This window comes from Haliotis asinina, chromosome 16, assembly GCF_037392515.1.
Source record: "Haliotis asinina isolate JCU_RB_2024 chromosome 16, JCU_Hal_asi_v2, whole genome shotgun sequence".
Classification (NCBI taxonomy): domain Eukaryota; kingdom Metazoa; phylum Mollusca; class Gastropoda; order Lepetellida; family Haliotidae; genus Haliotis; species Haliotis asinina.
This window is the reverse complement of record NC_090295.1, coordinates 25692522-25714150: the sequence shown is the minus strand read 5'-3', so window position 1 is coordinate 25714150 and position 21629 is coordinate 25692522. Positions and strand designations below refer to the sequence as shown.

The following is a 21629-nucleotide window of genomic DNA, read 5'->3' as shown; positions in this document are numbered from 1 at the left end:
CTTTTTACAACCACCATAACAGTGAAGTGTCGCCATGTTGTCCTCTCTGGCAGTCGCGCTTGTCTTCCTGCAGAGTTGTGCCAGGTAGGATCTTGTATGCGTCTGACACTGAGACGTTACCTACACTCAGACATTAACCAAGCTGGAGAGCTGTATCTTGTCCAGGACAGTTACGTTGCAATGTTGGATGGTACATGGAAACATCACGCATATCTCACATTGTCTTGATACGTGAGTCTTGAATCATACTTTTATGGTTGTATTTTTTCAGTTTCCACACTCTGCATCGGTGTGTCTACGGTCCTCTAGGTAAGTACAACCCGTAAAGATCGGGGCTAAAATTGATCTTCTGTAACTCATGCTTGCCGTAAAAGGCGATCTAACGGGTTCGGGTGGTGAGGCCGGCTGACGTCGGTGACACTTGTCATCGTGCCTGAATTGCGTGGAACAATGCGCAAGAAGTTAATCACTGGATTGTTTGGTTCCGACTCGATTTACAGACCGCCGTCATATAGGTGGAATAGTGCCGAGAGCGGCGTAAAACTAAACTCACTCACTCACTCTAGGTGACTACAGTGTGTAGCTGTGCTTGGATACGTTCCAAGAGCGATAAGATGGTGTTTAGTGGCCTTTAACAGCTGGTTCTTCCGTGTGCGTTGTGATTTTAGTCAAATTCGCCTTCATTCAAATATGATACGATAGACGTCACCGCTAATATGTCCGTAAGGTCAACAGCATACACTCAGGTGGAATATATACAGTAGAGTGTTGCGCATAAGACCAAGGTCTATTTCACCCATTGGTACCATGTGTGAATACCACTCCTGGGGTCTGGAGCATTGCCGTCAGCGACTTAAAACCATATTCACCCATTCACACACACTCGCTATATTATTTTATATGTTATAGGATTATATATAGCGCACATATCTATGCAACTAATACATGCACACGGCGCTGATATCTTTTCCCTCGATCACTGGATGTCAGAGTCAACAGCACATCGTATTATCAGTCTCAACTCTACGGGCAGCATACAACTCTTGCAGACACTAGGCGCACGGAGTTATTGCCGCTCACTCACTCGTTACCAGGTACATGTTCAAAGCTGGGAGGACTGGGACACATAGCGTCAGTTGTTTGTCCCTTGGGGTAGCCTTGTGGTTAAAGTGTTCGCCCGTCACTCCGGGGGCCGGGTTCGATTTCCCACATAGGTACAAAGTGTGAAGCCCATTTCTGGTGCCCCCAGCCTTGATACTGCTCGAATATTGCAAAAACCCGAACTCACTCACTCACTATTTATTTTCAGTGGTTTTCGGGTTTTTAAGAGGTACTTTTTTAAATCTATGTTTTAAGCAGTATGAACAACTGTTCTTGCAAGGAACTGGCTTAACGAGTGTTAATGTATGAATGTCCGATTGTTTCTCTGTCAGAAGAAACACGACGATTTGATGAAAAGCAACGACGGCAGCACACCCCGGGTATGACATTTCTGTACTTGTCCAGCTTTGCATGTTGATGTTTAACATAAAATTTAAATAACATTTTATCTGTACTTTATAATTCATTTCCCTGTCACCCATTTTCTTCTATGAAGAAACAGTTTGCTCATGAGAATCAGTTGTGGTATTGGTATTCCCATGTTTACCTTAGTTTACTATTCAACGATGAAATTCCTTTGTCAAGTTATTCATCATGGTATTACTAAAGTACTCTCAAAGTCCATTACAACAGGCTCAGCTGATTATTGATGATTTGCTTATTGTGTTGTTCATTCAGGGATGTGTCTCACAAAGGAGTGTATACAGCACGGTCAGTATGTTTACTTTCCACGGTAGGAAATGCTGAAAGATTGCGTCATTAATTTGCTCTACATACTAACATTAGAATTAACCTTTTGCCCAGGTTTATCAAATAAATTTGCGAAAAGACCTCTGTCTTTCCCAGGCTTAAAGAACATGTGACATGTAAAACGGGGCTTATGTACTTTCGAAAGTTTCATTATACCTGGATGGGAACTTCTTAGGTGTGTCAGGAAGTAGAAATCGTCAATATGTCAGTGATATTCCAAATCTCGTTATTTTCAACCAACCAAGATGAATCACATGGGTATCCCTTACAACTGGAAACTGTCATGTAACCAGAATACTGTTGAAAGCGACATAAAACCCAATTCACCCACTCTAGATCTAGTTATTTGTTGGACAGTGAACCAGGTCTTGACTCGCCTGAACAGAAGCGCCGACCCATGTGAAGACTTCTTTGAGTATTCCTGTGGGGGCTGGGTACGGAGTCACACCATCCCAGATGACCGGTCTTCCTACGACACTCTGTCACATCTTCACGATGTAGTCCAGCACCAACTCAGAGGTGAGACACACGTGTTTTATGTCCGTCATGATCTCGCTTCATTTTCCTATAGCTGACAACACCACGGTGTCCATGACTCATTAAGACAACCACGAACCACATATTGGATTTTAACCCAAAACATCAACCACGTATATCCAAATGAAACGTATCCAGTGTTATGTGTACTCGTGCGTCCTATATCTGCAGACGCGTCATTCCAGTATCAACTCTTGTTTAACAGATCTGATGGAGACTGAAGGCTCTGTGGGAGATCCCGAGTCCATGCAGAGAGCCCGGGCTCTGTACAACACTTGTGTGGATGAAGGTATTGCCAAGATAGAGACAGACAGACATATATAGACACTGGCATACAGATTGCATACATATCCATACACTGCCATATGTTTACAGATACAATTGAATCGAAAGGAACGGTCACCGTTCTTCAATTCCTCAAGCAATATGGTGGATGGCCACTTCTGCAAAGGGGAGATAACCTGCCCATTACGATAGAAGAATTGATAGCGACAGCTACTAACGATTTCATGAACGTTCTTGTCACCATAACAGTGTCAGAGGATTTAAAGAATTCGTCACGGATGGTCATTTACGTGAGTTTTGGCAATTAGGTTGTACTTTTCTGTTCTTTCTGTTCTGTTTTCTGTTCCTGCTAAGGTGTAGCCTACTGCAACATAATAACCAGGTCGTAAACGATCGCAGACTTCGTATTTTTATCATGTTTCCGAGATCATGTTCATGTTTAATGCCTGCTGGAGACAAGAGTAATTCAAGATTAAATTACATACACGTATAGTGTGTAAAATGCATATTGTACTTGTAGGTTCAAATTTATATTTTTTCGTGACTTTTAATTTTTAACTGTCGTTCACAAAGGGGTTAAGCACATTTTCGTCAGCCATTTTGTTTTTTTATGACAACACATGGGTGTCACCTTTCTGTGACCTAATCGCACATGGCTGTGCTAGCTTTGTGTGACCTAAACGATTTTGACTGAGTGTTGAATCGCTTAAGCCCTACTCCCCTACCGGACCAGGTGTGTGTGTGGGGGTGTGTGTGTGCGCGCGCGTGCGCGCGTGCGTGCGTGCGTGTGTGTGACCTTTGGGTTGACCTAATGGAAAAAAACCCTCCTTATCAGTTCATCACACTCATGTGGGCATCACATGAACTTTATTATGTGACTTTATATCGGGTATAAAAATCGCCTTGTTTTTCCTTGTTTTTCACGGGATCACGAGGCCATAACAAGTCGGGAGAATTTCATTTGAAAAGTCAATCACAATGACGTCACGTTTCCACAAGCAGGACGGGTCAAACGGCCATGCCACAAGCTCAATAACGGGTATGTCCACCATCGGCGCTGAGAACAGCAGTGCATCGACGACGCATAGAGCCTATCGAACGTGCAAGGAAGGCTTGTGGGATGTCCCGCTAGATTCTCTTACGTTCTGTTGCAAGTTCAAGGACGTTATCTGGCGGATGAGAAAGACAGCGTAGACGTCGATCCTTCTCGTCCCAAACATGCTCTGTTGGGTAGAGATCCGGTGAATTTGCAGGCCAAAGCAGTAAGTCAACGTTGTGGTGTTGCAAGACATCCATAGCATACATTTGGTGCGCACATCTTAGGGTTAATTTGTCATTCCAGCAGGTGGAGCAAGTATGGCGATGCAAAAAACAAAATGTTAGTGATGTTAGAAGCCATACCAAGTCATAAAAGCTGAAGGTCTATTTTATCTATATAAAGGGTCACGAGGGCAGTCTAGCTTCATTACTCCCAAGGTGCTCCTGTTATCATCATGCATAATCCACAATACAAACTCTCTGTACCCGATGCCGAAAAATGGACATGGTTTTATATGCCGTGTTTATCCCTACGTGTGGGATTCCTTCTGATCTCGAAGAGGATCATTTGCTGAAGCGTAGTGTTGTGGACGTTGTTGTTCTTGACGACATAATGTCAACAGCGAGCAAAGATCCATGCATTACAGATCTGTTTACAATAGGAAGTGATCATCGTAATCTCTCAGTGATTGCCTTGAACCAGATCCTTACAGCAAGGATCCCACACAACGTCATTATACTGTTCAACAACCCTATCGATAAACAATCTGATGTATCCAGATAACACAGTCCATTTAATGGATCTGTTTCAAAGGGCTACCCAGAAACCTTATGGACACTTGTTGGTTGATCTAAAACCCCCAACAATTCCCCCATTTGCAACTTGAAGAGACTGCGTCCTCTGGTGGACTGTGACTATTGTGGTCAAGCGTTTAGCAATAACCATAACTTACAAAGACATGTACATGACGAACAATGTCCTGAAGTGGATGATGGAAGTATAAGTCAAAGTGTATTCACAAAGACATGAGCTGAATAAAGAATTTTTGGATGAGAAACGACAGTTGTACATGAAAGAGGTTTAAAGGAGGACATTATCCAAGCCAAACAGAGGAAATTAAACTGGAGCATATTTAATGAGATGTATGCACGATTTATTACTTATCTGTGTCATGTGCAGTGGGATCCAAAGATGCAAGGAATATTAACAGAAGTTAAATACACAAATATTATGCATCATGATGTGTTTCCCAAATTGTACATATGTAAGGCATAGGTGGAGGTCACTGAAGATGATGATGAAGGCAGCCTATCTGAAGAGTGAAGGACAGGGTGGTGAGGACGGACGGGGAAACCAAAGATGTAAAGTAGACTGTTGGACGTGCCTTTTCTCAGTTCTACTCATTTGAAATGGTGCTAATACAAAATGAAAACAGTATATCTTTTTTGTTTCAGGATGTATTGTACCCGTCAATGTCCTGGTTACAACTAACCTTCAGTTACACATGCTTATTGGCGACTTATGGGATCAGGTGGTCAGGCATGGCTGACACATGTCATCGGTTTCTAATTGTGCACTTAGAGGCGCATGCCCTTGATCACTGGACTGTCTGGTCCAGACTTGAGTATTTACAGACAAACTGCATAAAAAACTGGAATATTACTAAGTATGGCATAAAAGTCAATTCACTCACTTAATGAGCAACTGTTCATTGTACAAATCCTTGTTTTATGACTCATAAATAATTCTACTTTAACCCTATTTCACTGAATCCACAGAGTACAATTCTTTACACCAGTGGGTTAAGGGTTCAACAGTCAAAATCGATTAGGTCACACAAAGGTCACACACCCATGTGTGATTAGGTCACAGAAAAGATGACACCCATGTGACATCATAAAATGAAAATGGCCGACCAAAATATGCTCAGCCCGTCGAGCTCTGTGTACAGCATTTAACAGTTATTATTGGCTCGCATCGTCCCTCGGTCTTAGGGTGACTGCATCATCAAAACTTGGTTTGTTGATTCAGTGATTGCTTGATACATTAAATCTACTCAAATACAAATTAGTATTAAAGACTACTCACGCAGACATGTTCCTGGAGGTGGTATTAGGATGACTATATCCGTCACGTCTTATTTGGATGTTAATAGATTGTATTCTTCTCGGTCTAATGTTCGGAGTCTTCTGTTTCATGTGTTATCGGAAGTAGAATGACGTCACATATCGCATACTCGTTCTAAAGCAGTTGGAGACATAACAGGCTCAGGGTAAATTGCAGACATTTCAGGCAGAGATAATTGTTAGTAAATATCACAATTGCCTAGGCATCTTAGAGTTGTATATTAGACCTCATAATAACATATAGGGTGCTGCAGTCTTGGTTCTGTCTTTGCGAACAATAATTATTCTTGTGGAATTACAAATCTAGAAGCAGCAGAAATAATATACATTTACAGACTAGTGATGAGGCCAATGTCTGTCCTTATATCCTGTGAAAATCAGTATTGACCGAGGACTCAAGTCAATATGACGTGTGGTCGGACCTGGGTTGGACTCAATGTGCTTTTCTGTCGACGGTCACGTGACCGCCTCTATACCAGTCAGGGAGCACCCAAAATATAATAATATACATAATAATATGTATTATATGTATTAACTTCTAGAGTTAAGCTAACATTAAGCTATGACGTCAAGTTATGACGCCATTCTATTGTTTAAATGTCACAGTATTATTGGCATAATGTTATTGGTTTGTAGTGAAAGTAAAATTACTTTTCTTGACTAAATACACATGCCTTACTTTATGGAAATTTTTTTTCAGAAAAAAAGTTAATAAAACAATTATAGACTGGTAAATTTGGTGAATACCTTTTTTAAGGACCAGTGAAAAAATATTTCTTTTCGCGGGTCCATAAAATCAGGTATTGACCTTATGACCAGTCTAACATTGTATAGCATTCTGAACCGTCATGAAGGACAAGCCGTTACTCTAGCAAAGTTTAATTACATCTTGCAGTTTGACTGTCCTTAGATTGCCACTGTAATGTATACAGAAATACCAACAAGAGCAAGTAACTATTTTCATTGACTTTTTCTATTTGTTAGATTTTTTAATCCGTTTTACACATGTCTTGGAAACTGACGGTTGGGATAGAACCATAAAACATCCCGACCATCACGTTTTCCACCCCAACCCGTTACAATCATTTACGTGAGTTTTGGCAATGTAGTTGTACTATTCTGTTCCTTCTGCTCTGTTTCCTGTTCGTACATAGGTGTAGCCTACTGCAGCTGCCCACGTTCATAGGTGAAGTTAACTGTTAACTAAGTTGGTGAGAATCATCGTAACCTGCCGCAGCTAAAAGTAGAACCCGCTACAGCAATATCATATCATTTAATTCTAAATTAAGTCTACTCCAAGACTTCGCATGGACAGAGACAGCAGTATTCCTCCTCAGCTGCATCAGGCAAACAGGTAACCGACAGCGAGAGCCAATGAGCCGACCTCCGAGGTGTGGGTTACTTGGAATCACCATGAGATCCCCCTAGATGTAACAATATTAATGGTCATGCACAGCTTTATGAAATAGTATAGACTTCTTTAAATATCAGATGGTCGTCACATGGTAACCGTAAGTGCTATATGTTGCTAGCTGGACCAAACGTGGTTGGGACTGCCCAACCGCGGCTATTACTTGAAGGGTGTACAGGACAAGTACATGGTGGCTTACAAGCAGTTCATCAGGGATGTTGCCACTGAGTTAGGGGCTGATCAAACCACCATTGATGCTGATGTTGACGACTTGATAGACTTCGAGATTATTTTGGCTAATGTAAGTACTTACCAGAGATTCTGACATACTGTAGTTCTCTGATATTCTAGAGAATTTTGTTTTTATCTTTGGAAATTATGTTTATTGTGCATCTATCTTTTAGAATTCTGTAAATATCTTTGCGAATTCTGTATATATCTTTGAGAATTCTGCATATATCTTTGAGAATTCTGTATATAGCATTGGGACTTTTGTATATATCTAAATAACATCCATGCGCTATTGGCATTTCACGTGAAAGGCAAACAACTGTATTTTAGATAACAACACCAATGGAACTGAGGCGAGATTATAATGCATTATACACCAAGAGGACTGTAGGGGAAATGTCGAAATTATACCCAGTGGTAAGTAGGTTTCCAAGACAGCAAATACTTCCTTGTACCTGATACATGTACATGTACATTCTTCCATTAACTCACCCATAAACACAACGAATCTTTAATACACACATGTTTTTTTCATTGATAAATCGAATATTTATATTACACAATAGAAAGGACTAACACACACATACACACATACACACACATACACACACACCACACACACACGCTTGCCATAATACCTACGCATACAGATGACAAAGGTCATTACTGATATGGAACGTATCCGGGTAAATATTTCACTGTGGTCTGTGAACCCTTTGCCCTCTATTGCATGCAAAAATGTTGGACTTAATGTTTTATAACCTTATGGCGATGCCTTATGCAACGGAGGTAAACATAGTACAGTCTTATACATATTTCTGCTCAGATCAACTGGCTGTCACTTTTACAACTGGCGGCGGGCAGTGCTGGAGTTATTATCAGAAACAGGGACGTTGTAATAGACTTTGCTCAGAGTTACTTCCAACAGCTGGGTCCTTTGCTGCAAAATACACCACACAGGTAATGTTTGCAACTGACTTGGGTAATGGATCTGTATTCCACGTGTTCCTAACAGCCTTTGTTGAAGACTCACAGCTTATATTTGAACATGACTGTGCAGTACAATTCCCTCTCAATCAAGCGAAGGTCCTTATCCAACATACTCTTGTATATACATGGTAACAAACTAGATTTATTCCAAAGCTAGGATTTAGTAGTTACCGAAGGGGTGATGATCACATTCAGAGACTAGTGGAACATTGTTTCTTGCCCATGTCAGCGTACATGTATCAGTCGTTGATCAAGTTATTGGAATAATAGTACATACAGCCTTGCTGACAAGTATGGTCTCCTCATGTTCATCATCTTCTTTATTTCAGAGTGATCCAGAATTATGTTGTGTGGAGATTTATTCGCAAACAGATGCCGGCTCTACCGCAGATTTTCCAAACTTATGAAAAGGAATTCAAAGAGGTTCGTATCCATTACCCAAAATACATTGCACATGTTCACTGAGAAAGTTTTGTCCGTACGTCTGCCATGCAAAACCTGGAACCAGTATTTCCAAACTAGCCTGTGGATGTCTGCTTTCCTTTTGACGTGTAGATACTGCAGTTTCTGAAAATGAAGAAAGTCACTTTGTTCTATATAACTGAGATAATCTATAAACGTGTTTGTGTAAAATCATAGATTGGATCTTAGTATCTCTGTTCATGTCCAGGTTGACTTATTAATTCAGCCACGGTATAAAACATGATGCAGGGGAATATACAGTTTATATAAAATGATATAACATATTCCGTGTGCAGGTCCTCACCGGTGTGACGTCACTTCCTCCCCGATGGCGGTTTTGTCTGCAAGTCGTTGATGGTTTTATGCCCTATGTAGTTGGAAGGATGTTTATACAAAAACACTTTCTGCCCAAGTCGAAGGAAGATGTACGTTGTGACCACAGATTTGCGTTATCCTAGTTTATTGCTTGTTTATAAACCCAATCACGCGTGTCTTCTCCATTCAGTCTTGTGAACAACTGTTCTTATATCGTGCAGAATGTGTGCTACTTTTTGTAGCAGTTAAACTCTTCCTGTATGGTCAAATGCATTTTGAATATTCCTAACGTTAGTGTGCGAATCACCCCCAACTGACAATATACACGTTACAACTGACAATATACACGCTACAACTGACAACATAACACGCTACAACTGACAATATACACGCTACAGGTGGCCGCCGCTATTCTACACGTTAAAGCTGCCTTCATACAGAAACTAGAAGACATTATGTGGATGGACGAACAGACGAAAAACGTAGCAAGGGACAAGGTAAGTTACGAATGACAACTTGCACCAAATATCATAATACATTATTTGTGCTGAAAATGATAACTGATATATAATGGGTTGAAATCGGCCTTCAGTACCCCATGCTTGTCGTAACAGACGATTAACGGGATGGGGGTGGAAGGTAGCGGAGGGGCTCAGACTCGCTGACTTGGTTGACAAGTTATCTTATCCCAGTTTCGTAGATCGATGTTCATGGTGTTGATCACTGTATTGTCTGATGCAGACTCTATTATTTACAGCCATACAGCTGGAATATTGTTGAGTGCAGTGTAAAACTAAACTTACTCACTGATGTATGCTATTACATATTATCATTCGGGTCTTCGAGACGAACGTAAACTATTAAGCATATGGTTCTTCAAAGACATTAGTACGTTGCTCGGGACAGTGGACGTGGAGCCACTGTTTTCACATTTTCACAAAGAATATTTGGATGTATTTTTTGCAGCTAGCAAGCATGACGAGCAAGATCGGATATCCCGATGAGATTTACAACAACACATACCTGGACAACATGTATCCAGTAGGTAGCTCAAAATCTCCCTCTTCACGGGTATAAAACGAAGTAATCAGAATAATATAACACATCTAATGCAAGAACTTATAGTTGATCGAATCTATGCCACGCGTTATTTGATTGTCTAAAATCGCCAGTTTGGTAAACCCAGCATCACCTTATGTCATCAACTAGATGAAGGATGATGTTTGTAACGAAGTTAATGTACGTTTATGTTTTAAACTAGCTATGAATAATGTTAATATACTTCATTTGTAATATACCATGAGCCATGAAATGATAAAGTGATTGTAATGCATCAGCTAAAGACACATCGATATGTGATACACAGTGAATGTCACATCATGTGATACACTAATTCAGCCACAAGTGATACACAGACTGCACATGCATGGTATATAAGAAACACATTGCTCGTGTGATACGTGATACGCTGTACGGCACATCTGTGACACCCAATGTGTGATACACTAAATATCCCATTCAATAAGCACATTCGTGAGCTAAAATAAGCACATTTCGTATGTGATACACGTTAAGAAGGCATACTAGGAGCATATCAAACAACTGAAGTATTGAGAAATGCATGTGAGTCTTTTAGTGTTGTTGTTCTCCCATCCACAGTTTGAGGTCGAGGATGGAGAATACTTCCACAATGTTGTGTCTGGGAAGAGGATGCGAACATTCATGGAATGGCGGAAACTGATGAAACCGACAGATAAGTCATTGTAAGTACATGCTGCACAGTGGGTGACGGAGGAGGATTGTATCACGGCCAGCGAGACCGGCTGCTGATACCGACTTGAAACTTCAGAGTTAACTGGGTATCAGGTCGTAAGAGATATAAGTGGGGAACCAACAACCAGCAAAGACGTTGGATGCAATAACGGTCCATTCTTCATTTCAACTTCCGTCTGAGGCACCACTGCAGACAACAAAATGTGGCTAAGAGTGGCTATTGGAATTCAGTGGCAGTATGGTATCAGAGATTGAAGCAATAATACAATGATGGTAACATTCAGTCTCAGTAACAGTGATCCTGCCAGCCTAGTGGTAACTTGCTACCAGGTCCTGTAGGGCGTACTGATCGTTACACACAATACTGACTCTCTGTTAATGTGAGATAAGATGCAACAGTAACATCTTACATCCATTCACACATATGTGTTGCTAGAACATTCTATGGTGTTCCCTGCATCTGAGGAGGGTTGTTGTATATTGAATCACTCTAAATATGGCCACCTTGTGTCACCACTATTTGAAAGTAATCTATGACCACGTGTTCGTGGAATCGTAGAGGCAGGGAGACTCGGACAGGTGTAGATTATCCCTGGTAGAAGCAAGTATCTTTTTGAGAGAAAGTTGTTATGATCATGGGGCACAGTGGGGTAGCTTAGTGCTTTAAGCGTTCGATTACTCACTTATAGGTACATTGTATGAAGCCCATTTCTGGTGTTCCCTGCCGTGATATTGCTGGAATATTGCTAATAGCGCCGTAAAACCAGACTCTCTCGTCATTCAAATGAACATGGAGAAGGTTTATGATATTATTTAGCTCAATTCTGACCAGTTCTTTCTTTACACTCATGTTAATTATGGGTGACGAGGGTCACTAGAGAGGCCTTCGGGATCCATTTCCAGGTGATGGGTCTGCTACATACACGTTCAGCTAGATATATATTCATCTAGTGACTAGTTAATCTAGTTAACCATTATAATCATAAGTAAGGCGTTCATCGTGGCTGTTCGTCGTCGGTTGGTCAGCGGACAAGGCCAGGCAACTGGTCAGCAGAAATCAGGACTCAGCCCCGACTATTTATGACAGAAGACTGGAGAGTACACCAGCCAATCAAGAGCTGCAGCCGGAGAGCTGGCCATGTTTACTTTATTTACGTGTCTGAGCCCGGACAATGTTTCTGGTTCTAATATACACAATCCCATTTGTACATTGCTTTACCTACCAAAGGAATTGAATCATTACCGACTCACTCAATACCGGACCATTTTCAATAAACAGTGGCAATTTGTCAAGCCGAAATGGAAATAATTCGGACTAACGTATAATGGATGCTGTTCATATTGACTAATTATTAAACATTTTCTTCTTTCAAGTTGTTGTTACCTATGTCTGCATGTATATTTCTTGGAATACCAAATTGTCCATTCATGTCAACTGGACCTTTTAACCCTAGGGGGAACAAAAGGTCCATATGTGTAAGTTGCAGCAAACCGTTGTGAAGATTTGTGTCCACTGACCTTCTCAGGATCCGACTGTCACTGACAGTGACAGTTTGTGAGTGAAGCGCTAACCCAAAGGCCGTGTTCGATTCCCCACGTGCGAGTATCCGCTATCTACCACAGTTATATTGCCGGATTACCGCCGCGGACGCGTAAAACCACACTCACATATGGTAACATGAAAATTTTGCATCATTTTCAGATGGATGATGTCTCCCTCGACGGTAAATGCCTACTACAACCCGTCCAGCAATGAAATGGGTGAGAGTTAACAACACGAAAATCGCGTAGACCTGTATTTCTGACTACATGTATTTTTAAACAGTCACAAGGTGCCTTAAAGAAAACATTAGTCTTTGAGTGTTTAATTCGGTTTAATGTTTAATGGCGGAACATCACTATTTTGCAAACAGTGGAATCGATCTATTGAACTGGCAACAACTGGGTCGAATGGATAATGCTAGTAAGACCTCTTGTGGGCTGTCATGTTAAGATTTATGTAGTAAGGCATATTTGAAATGTTGGGGTATTATGTATCTTTTATGTAAAGACTTCCCGAGTTAACTAAAAAGTTTATTCTAGAAACAATAGAGTGTAACTGGGTAAAACTAGTATTATGTTATATTCATAGATGTTAATGTGCTGTGTGTGAACTGCCCACGCTCGCGTCCCTGGCAGACGTTCTGTTACACATGGGCTTCTAACTTGAGACTGGCCCTCAAGGTGTCTCTTTTTCATGCACGAAAGATGTCTATAGCTAGTGTGCACATCTACTGCACTTTATGTGCTCGTACAACCTTCAACACACCTTAGTGCTTTTGATAGGACTTACACTATTGCGATCTCCAATGTACCCGTCTGATGTATCCACCTGACTGCCCAAAGCCCAGGATTTCAACCTTGCCGAGATGCAGCTGGACTTCCAGTAAATATTTCAGTGGGTATAGTCAGAAACACTCGATAACTCATTCCTTGACACGTAAAGGACGTCCTCACAGGAGGAAGGAGAGAGAAACGTGTTTAGTTGAAACATTTCCGGGTAGAGGAATCATCTAACGTCAACAATCCATTACACGGGCAATCTATGTGACTTGATATGTGACCTGCAAATGAACAGAAACATGTCAAGTTGCTGTGGACAAATTGAGAGCAAAAAAACAAAAACAATCTGCACACGAACGGTCCACCCACGAGAGGCGTGCTATTCCGCCGGCGTCTTGAATCGTTTCTCGTATCTGGTAGCCGTAGACTGGAACCGTTTCTCCACCATTCAACAAATCGAGTAGCAGCAACAGTCGGTTCTTGCCTTCGCACCTGACTACGACAAACACGCATAGATTTCTCCCGGAACGTCTGCGGCTTTTCGGTGTTCGTTGCACGGGGCTACCCATACCCTTGGGTCCGCGTAGTTGGGCCACTGTTTATGCCGAATACTACTGTTGCACTGCTTTCCCCGCTAGCTGCCGGAAGGAACAAGAATCTTTCTTCTCCCATGTACATTTGTCCGCCTGTTTGCTGAGGTGCTTGACTGAAAAGTACCACAGGAGCCAGTCGTTGTCGTTCAGGTTCCCTGTTTTCGAGAAACAGCCATCAATCACGAGTTCGTGAACCTCGAGCGGAATGCGTTCCTGGGGTGTGTAGTCGTCGGACAGCAGTCGCGTCAAGAACGATTCGGTGTTTGCCCGCTGCGGGTCGAAATTGGTTGGGCATGAAGATGAAATTGACAACAGTGGAAGCTGTCAGAACTGACATCTGTCCTATCCGGCAGGTTGTCAACACTGTCATAGAAGCTCAGCCACATCCATGGTTTGTACATTTGTCATCAGATCTGCAATCCGGCACATTGTCTAAAACAGATTATTTCTTCAGTCCCAATGAGTGCCAGTTTAGACAGCTTCCAGTTTATTTTGCCCTCATATGGGGACTCACGAAAGCACAGAAAATAGGATTCGAGAAAATGGCGGAGGATCTGGTATAGCCTGTAGAAGGTGTGGCCCGACCACTCCAGGATTTGTTTCTCTCGGTCGGAAAGCAAGACGCGGAGACGGCAGGGACTCGAACATTTCGGCCATGTCAGAAGTTGTCTTTGTTTCTGACTCTATACATACTCCGGATTCTCGTATATCTGGGCTGCGATATGTGGTATTTCCTCTTTGTTTCCCAAAGGACAAACGACCCAGTCGGATCTCGGCATAGAATTCACATCGTAGCTTTTTTCCTGGCATTTTTTCCATACACCCGCAATATCTCTAATTGGAGTGCACTTACACCAGTGGATTTTGTAGAGACACACTTTGTCTTCCGGAACTAGGGTTGCGCAAAACCTTTTTTTACTTTTTTTTTTCGTGGCTGAGGGGGCTGAGGTGGCCGTTTGCAGGCTCCGAGGCCCTGCTGCACCTCTGCGGTCCAGAACCGCAATTGTATATACTGCTAAATGACATCAGATGTCGTATACATGTATTTGAAAATAATTTATGTAAATCAGTATTACACTATTGAAAGAAGAGCATAATTAAATTAACAAGCTACATGGAGATCATAGGTGATGTGTTGATATTGGATAAGCATGCTAGACTTAGAGTACATACATACAAAGATGGTCTTTGGGTACAGAGCTATACTTGCTGGTACTATGAAGTCCTGCTACCTGGAATTACCATATACACTCAACCACCTCAAGTTCCTGGACAGGACACCATGTCTTCCCTACCGCCGTGCAGATATTCTGCGTCCCAGTCCTTGTCCCATTCCCAGCACGGCAAGTGTCAATGACTGGAGTTGTGCATGCTTACAGGTTGTCATGGCAATTGTGTTAGATGCTGCCTATAACTGTGTGTTGTTCATATTTCAGTCCTGATGGCTGCCCTGCTACAGCCCCCACTCTACTCCCCGGGTCTCCCACAGTAAGTTTCCTCTCCTGGTAGGCCTCATCCTTCTTCATCTTCCTCAGATTGCTGTATGTTCTTAGCAAGAGGCATTATGTCTCAATATTTATGTCATGTCGATTGAAAGGGAATCTTCATTAATTGTATGAATTGCATCACACTTGGGTGGCCGTTACAGCTATAACTTCACCAGTAGTAGTGTTAAGATCTCTTTGAGGGACAGGTCCCTGATCATACCTAGCAGAACTGGGGATTGTCTCAACTTGTAATTCACCGGAAGTTGGATGTTCGCCCAAATAAATATGTAACTAGGTTTGCAGCTTTTATAAGTCGTTTTCTTCAGTGAATTGAGGCACATCGGTTCTATACTCTCTGTTTTTTCATTGTGAACCTCTTCCCTGATGATGTTCTGCGGGTGAAAGTTGCTGCCACTGTTTCAGGTATGTGAACTACGGGGCCTTTGTGACAAGTGTACTTGGACATGAGTTGACACACGGCTTCGACGACGTAGGTAGGACGACACAGCTTCCTGGTCTAGGCATTTTCCCAATCTCATGTGTGTCGCAATTGCTGAGTATGGGGGTCGCCCCTGCCGTAGGAGAAGCATGCTGTCCACTCTTAACCCGCAATCTTAAATGCTCATTTTCATATGTATTTTGGCAGTCCGCCGTATGATGTTATCCCCTCTGATATTGTGAAATGACTGACTGAGGGTTATATATTCCTAAGGTCGGCTTTTCGACCAGAATGGCAACCTGGCAGAGTGGTGGAGCGCTGACGTCGTTAAAGCCTTTAAAGAGAAAGCTCAATGCTTCATTGACCAATACTCTAAGTTCCACGTGGCTTCAGTCAACATGTTGGTAAGTGGAAAGCCTGAACAAAAAATACTTAACGTTTTAAATTTTAAAGATATTTGTTGGCTGAGACTGCGGAAGAATATGCAACTTATGTGTGTCTTGTAGGTGAACGGAATCAACACACAAGGTGAAAACATCGCCGACTGTAGCGGAGTAAAGCAGGCCTATCGGGTAGGTGAGATTAAAACGACCAAGGTTGACAAGTCAGTGAATGTATGGCTCGGTCATCAATATTTCAGCTCTGGGATGGCGACATGTCAGTAGTTGGTGATACGATCTACCAGCCTCACAATTAATTAGCCATTTCAGTCGCGGTCATTCTCTGTAGAGATTGGTGGGGGCTGTGGGGTGGCCCAGTGGTGTAAGTTTTGATGGGCACGACAAAGACTCGGGTTCGATTCCCTATGTGTGAGGCCCATTTATGGTGTCTTGATATTGCTGAACTATTAAAGCGGCGTAAAACCATACTCACTCACTCACTCTATTGTCGTTGTCAGGTTGGCGTTGAGGATGATTTCCTGCGTAAAATCTGTTCCCGAAAATACTGAATTAAAGCGTGGTATGTTAAACATGCTTCCAAGCTTCCACGCCCGTCGCCCTTTAGCTTGTGACCTACAGGAAGCGCTGGCTTAACGATAACATGCCACAAACATCCCCGACCCCCAGCTATCTATGGTTAAATGGTTGATCCCCACATTTCCTCATAATGGACAGCTGCCGGCCTTTTAGGACCTATGTCCCAGTGAAAAGCTGGGCTGAATGTGTGTTGAACGTCATGCACGAGGTGTGTCCACAAAACATGGATGTCAAGACGGATGTGCTCAGTGACTTATGATGACATAGGCGGATCCAGAGTTGGGGTCCAGGGGTGTTCAGCCTCCCACCCCTCTTTGTCTTGCAATAATGTTCTGTGACCACTGAAAATGAAGACAATTACGTTGACAACTTCATTACAGCGCGATTAACTCCCTGCGCCTTGTTTGTTTCGGAAATATGTTAGACACTGACATGTAGCAATATCGGAACCAATGCAATAAAAACACATTTTTCTGACGCAGGCATATCGCAATCTTGTCCGGGATCTCCAGGAAGATGAGCCCCTGCTGCCTTTCCTCGGTCTCAGCCAGGACCAGGTGTTTTTTATCAGCTATGCTCAGGTAACATGTGCAGCTCTTCTTGAATGTCGCACATAGAATAATCTGTATGCCAAACTAACGATGTTCTCAGTAGCCGGGAATTCATCCATAAATCAAGAATGGTGTAACTGAGATGTCACAATGTTTCCGCTTAATGAGACTAATCACGTGGATCAGATAACGCGACTCCGTAATGGACATCTCCTAACGGAACATTAATCATATTAGGTAGAGCGGGAAATATGATCATCTTTTTCTCGAGGAAAAGATGTATTTCTGTGCCCATCGCATACAACCTTAGGCAGTTTTCGTCTATAACAACACGAAACACAATATATCAAATGTGATGGAAAGTAATTGTTGCCACAGAGAAAAACAGCCATATCTACCGAAATAGTTACTTCATGGCCTCATAGATCATGTCAGATAGATGTTTCATGGAATACGCCCATGTGTTCACGTCTTGAAGTCTGTGATGGTGTTTTTACAGTCGTGGTGCGCCAGCTACAGGGACCAGGGCCTGGAGGCTGCCATCAGGTCGGATGTCCACAGTCCTAACATGTACAGGTAACGCCCACCACTACAAGCATCATTGTACACACAAAGCACCAACGTGCTCTTAAGTTAAAGCACGTATTGCTATTTCCCATGTTGAGCGTACGCCAGTTCTTTTTGTGTTTAATATTAAATTTTCTCTTGTCATGTTGGTCTATATCCTTCACCTAATTTTCACACGTGCGTTAAGTTTTCATGTTCTGATTACAGAATCATTGGTGCATGTCAAAACTCTGTGGAGTTTGCCGACGCTTTCCACTGCCCGATTGGAAGTTACATGAATCCCCGCACAAAGTGTGAACTGTGGTAGTTGAACGTGTGTGTGTGTATACGTAGGGAACTGTGGTGGATGTGTGTGTCTACACGACTTGTAGGGAACTGCGGTAGATGTGTGTGTCTACACGACTTGTAGGGAACTGTGGTAGATGTGTGTGTCTACACGACTTGTAGGGAACTGCGGTAGATGTGTGTGTCTACACGACTTGTAGGGAACTGCGGTAGATGTGTGCGTCTACACGATTTGTAGGGAACTGCGGTAGATGTGTGCGTCTACACGACTTGTAGGGAACTGCGGTAGATGTGTGCGTCTACACGACTTGTAGGGAACTGCGGTAGATGTGTGCGTCTACACGACTTGTAGGGAACTGCGGTAGATGTGTGCGTCTACACGACTTGTAGTGAGCTGTGGGGATGTGTGTGTGTGCGTGTGTGTGTGTGTGTGTGTGTGTGTGTGTGTGTGTGTGTGTGTGTGCGTGCAGAGAACTATGTGGTTGTTGTGTGTGTCTGTGGAGCAACGCTAGAGGTGTGTTTGTAATAAGGAGTAGCAGGAGTAGAACATGACAATGATCATAGAATTGCCATCCACTACACCCGAAGAATCCACCTATCTTTACGTTTATTCGTTTAACCCGTTTTCCGTTGACATCATCCGCCTTAATTGTCATATTTGTAAACATTGTAATAGATGACATCGACCATTATATTTCATGGAAATACATAAAATACATTCATGGACAGGGGTCAAAGCAACGGTCTTTCTACCGATATACACATTTTGCGGACATTCAGATAACTGATGACTGACTTTAAGGTCACATGCAACGTTAAACTATGGAGATTCTAATAACTTTCGGTATGCACTTACCGAAACAAATCATCAAATTCAACCTATAAAGCTGAAAAAGGCGATGAAAAAAACCCCGCGAAATCGGAGTTTAAACGCCTTACTAATTTCCCCCTTGCGCTGCGGGGAAAAGTGGTTTCAACAGCTATGCTTACAGTTTGCAATCTGTAAACGCTAGAATAACAGAAAGTGAATGTTTTGTGCGTGTAGAACTATACACGCGAGCATTACATAAGTGCTACATGATTCAAAATCAAATTCCGCAAATTAATGGCCAAAAAGGACACGATGCATGTTGTATTAATCCACCAAAATGAGCCTACAGAACCTACATGAGATGTTACGTGCCATGTTACAAGTCATGTCTGGTGCCGTGTTACATATGTGACATGGTATGTTAGATGTTTCAGGTTAGAAGGTCATATTATATGGTATGTCACATGTATCATGTTTGCTAGATGGTATGTCACATGTATCATGTTTGCTAGATGGTATGTCACATGTATCATGTTTGCTAGATGGTATGTCACATGTATCATGTTTGCTAGATGGTATGTCACATGTTTCATGTTTGCTAGATGGTATGTCACATGTTTCATGTTTGCTAGATGGTATGTCACATGTATCATGTTTGCTAGATGGTATGTCACATGTTTCATGTTTGCTAGATGGTATGTCACATGTTTCATGTTTGCTAGATGGTATGTCACATGTTTCATGTTTGCTAGATGGTATGTTGGATGATTCATATGTTAGATGCACGGGAATCGTTACAAAGTGTCTTGAAGCTTAAGACGTGATGTGTTGAAGCGAAATGCTGATCACGTGTGAATGGTTGCCGTTGACACCTTGGACACGGCCTTGTTGAAGTAACTCCCATACCCTGGTGTCAGACGAAATTTGACTTTACCGAAATACATGCTTATCTGAGAATACTGTGACCTCGCCTAAGATCAAAGGTATCTTGTTACTATTTTAATAGCGTCACCGTGTACTACAACTAGAGCTATACACATGTTAGAGTTGGACTGTGTCAGCTATTCGTTGCCCACTGTCTGGAGAATAACGTGTGTTATGTTCATGTTCATGTTTCTGTGTTGAATGAATACTTTAGGTAAATAAAACTTTATTGAATTTAAGCGTTATTATGTACCACAGTCTCCAAAGACGAACATGGCATGTGTATATGGGTAAAACATATATACAAGCATCTGCACATATGATCAATATCAAGGGGTACTGATCTATCTCTTCAAAGAGGTTGTCTCTCGCTGTCAACTATGGCTCTTTTGTTGCCTTGAGACGGTTTGCCGGTTGAAACGACTGAACGTGCCATAAGACTGGGCTACCACGTTTAGACAATCTGTATACACATGTACGCATTCAAAAGAGAGCATGTTAATAATTTTTCAGTATGAAGAAAATCACACGGATGCCCTTCGTATGCCATTCAATGGTTATGTCGCTGGTAGTTACTGTCTTACTTTAAAGCATAACACCCCGTCAGTGCAAGATTTTTCGGGTTTCTGATCATTAGATAACTGAATTTGGTTTGGATTCCATGACTGTGCACCTTGATTTGTAAGATATGGTTATATGGCTGTCTCCCAGAGAGAAGACATTACGGTAACATGTACACATAATAGAGACAGCAACACAGGAAGGTAGAACACAAAGGAGCTATTATTTTCTGGAACAAACCACTCTGACGATTTATCTAAATGAAGAGTGCAGAGAAAAGTACAGCCAGGTGTTCGAGAAGCACGCGCACAAGTGCCGAGAAAGTTATTTATTCATTAACCTGTGCTGTAGTGTCTCCGTGCTTTCTCGCACACCTGGCTGTCCCTTTTTCTGCACTCCCACCTCGTAGCAAATAGTGAAGTGTGTCAATATTTTAATGATAGTTTGTTAAATAAGTTTGTTTATTTTAAGGAAAAATATTTTGCAAAAACCTCACAGAGTTGGTATGATGTTCTGATTATGATCAGCGTTTCATTGAGGTCTATAAAACTAATAGTACGAGAATACTAGTTCATAGATTCGATAGGTCAAATCATTGTAAGCCTTGACCTTGTCATTTTAGAACTATGTCCCTACTGTGACGTCATAATGTATGTGTAATGACGTCATATTGTAATTGCTACATTATCCCTGAAAATAAAATTGAAACATGATATTATTTAACTACCTTATGTATTTACAATGTATATAATTTATTCATTTATTTAACTTAAGTGTATGTATGTATGCATACATACATACATACGTGCGTACACACATACATACGACCCGTGAAGGTCCCGGGATAGAATAGGCCTTCAGCAACCCATGCTTGCCATAAAAAGTACCTATGCTTGTCGTAAGAGGCTACTAACGTGATCGGGTGGTCAGCCTCGCTGACTTGGTTGACACATGTCATCGGTTTCCAAGTGCGCAGATCGATGCTCATGTTGTTGGTCACTGAATGGTTTGGTCCAGACTTGATTATTCACAGAACAACGTCATAAGGATGGAATATTGCTGAGTGCGGCGTAATGCTACAAACCAGCCAAC

At 42.0% G+C, this 21629-nt stretch overlaps 1 protein-coding gene across 1 annotated transcript; it reads left to right on the top strand.

Annotated features, from left to right (window-relative positions):
* On the top strand, positions 1-20215 carry LOC137268308 (neprilysin-1-like). The gene is made up of 23 exons (XM_067802859.1): positions 1-84; positions 272-309; positions 1434-1481; positions 1780-1812; positions 2209-2370; positions 2594-2677; positions 2764-2963; positions 7371-7550; positions 7811-7897; positions 8307-8440; positions 8800-8893; positions 9229-9357; positions 9646-9744; positions 10214-10288; positions 10907-11010; positions 12723-12781; positions 15372-15423; positions 15846-15916; positions 16135-16265; positions 16368-16433; positions 17321-17419; positions 17889-17965; positions 18164-20215. Exons 1-23 carry the CDS (start codon positions 35-37, stop codon positions 18261-18263), a joined length of 2172 nt encoding a protein of 723 aa, XP_067658960.1. The 5' UTR covers positions 1-34; the 3' UTR covers positions 18264-20215.
* Positions 20216-21629: the final 1414 nt, after the last annotated feature.

Bases quoted from the DNA above. Each gene is read 5' to 3' on its own strand.
- LOC137268308 (XM_067802859.1), top strand. From the start codon at position 35: ATGTTGTCCTCTCTGGCAGTCGCGCTTGTCTTCCTGCAGAGTTGTGCC. The intron at 2,371-2,593 runs GTGAGACACACG...CTTGTTTAACAG, and splicing joins AGTCCAGCACCAACTCAGAG to ATCTGATGGAGACTGAAGGC. The intron at 16,434-17,320 runs GTAGGTGAGATT...TTTCTGACGCAG, and splicing joins GAGTAAAGCAGGCCTATCGG to GCATATCGCAATCTTGTCCG.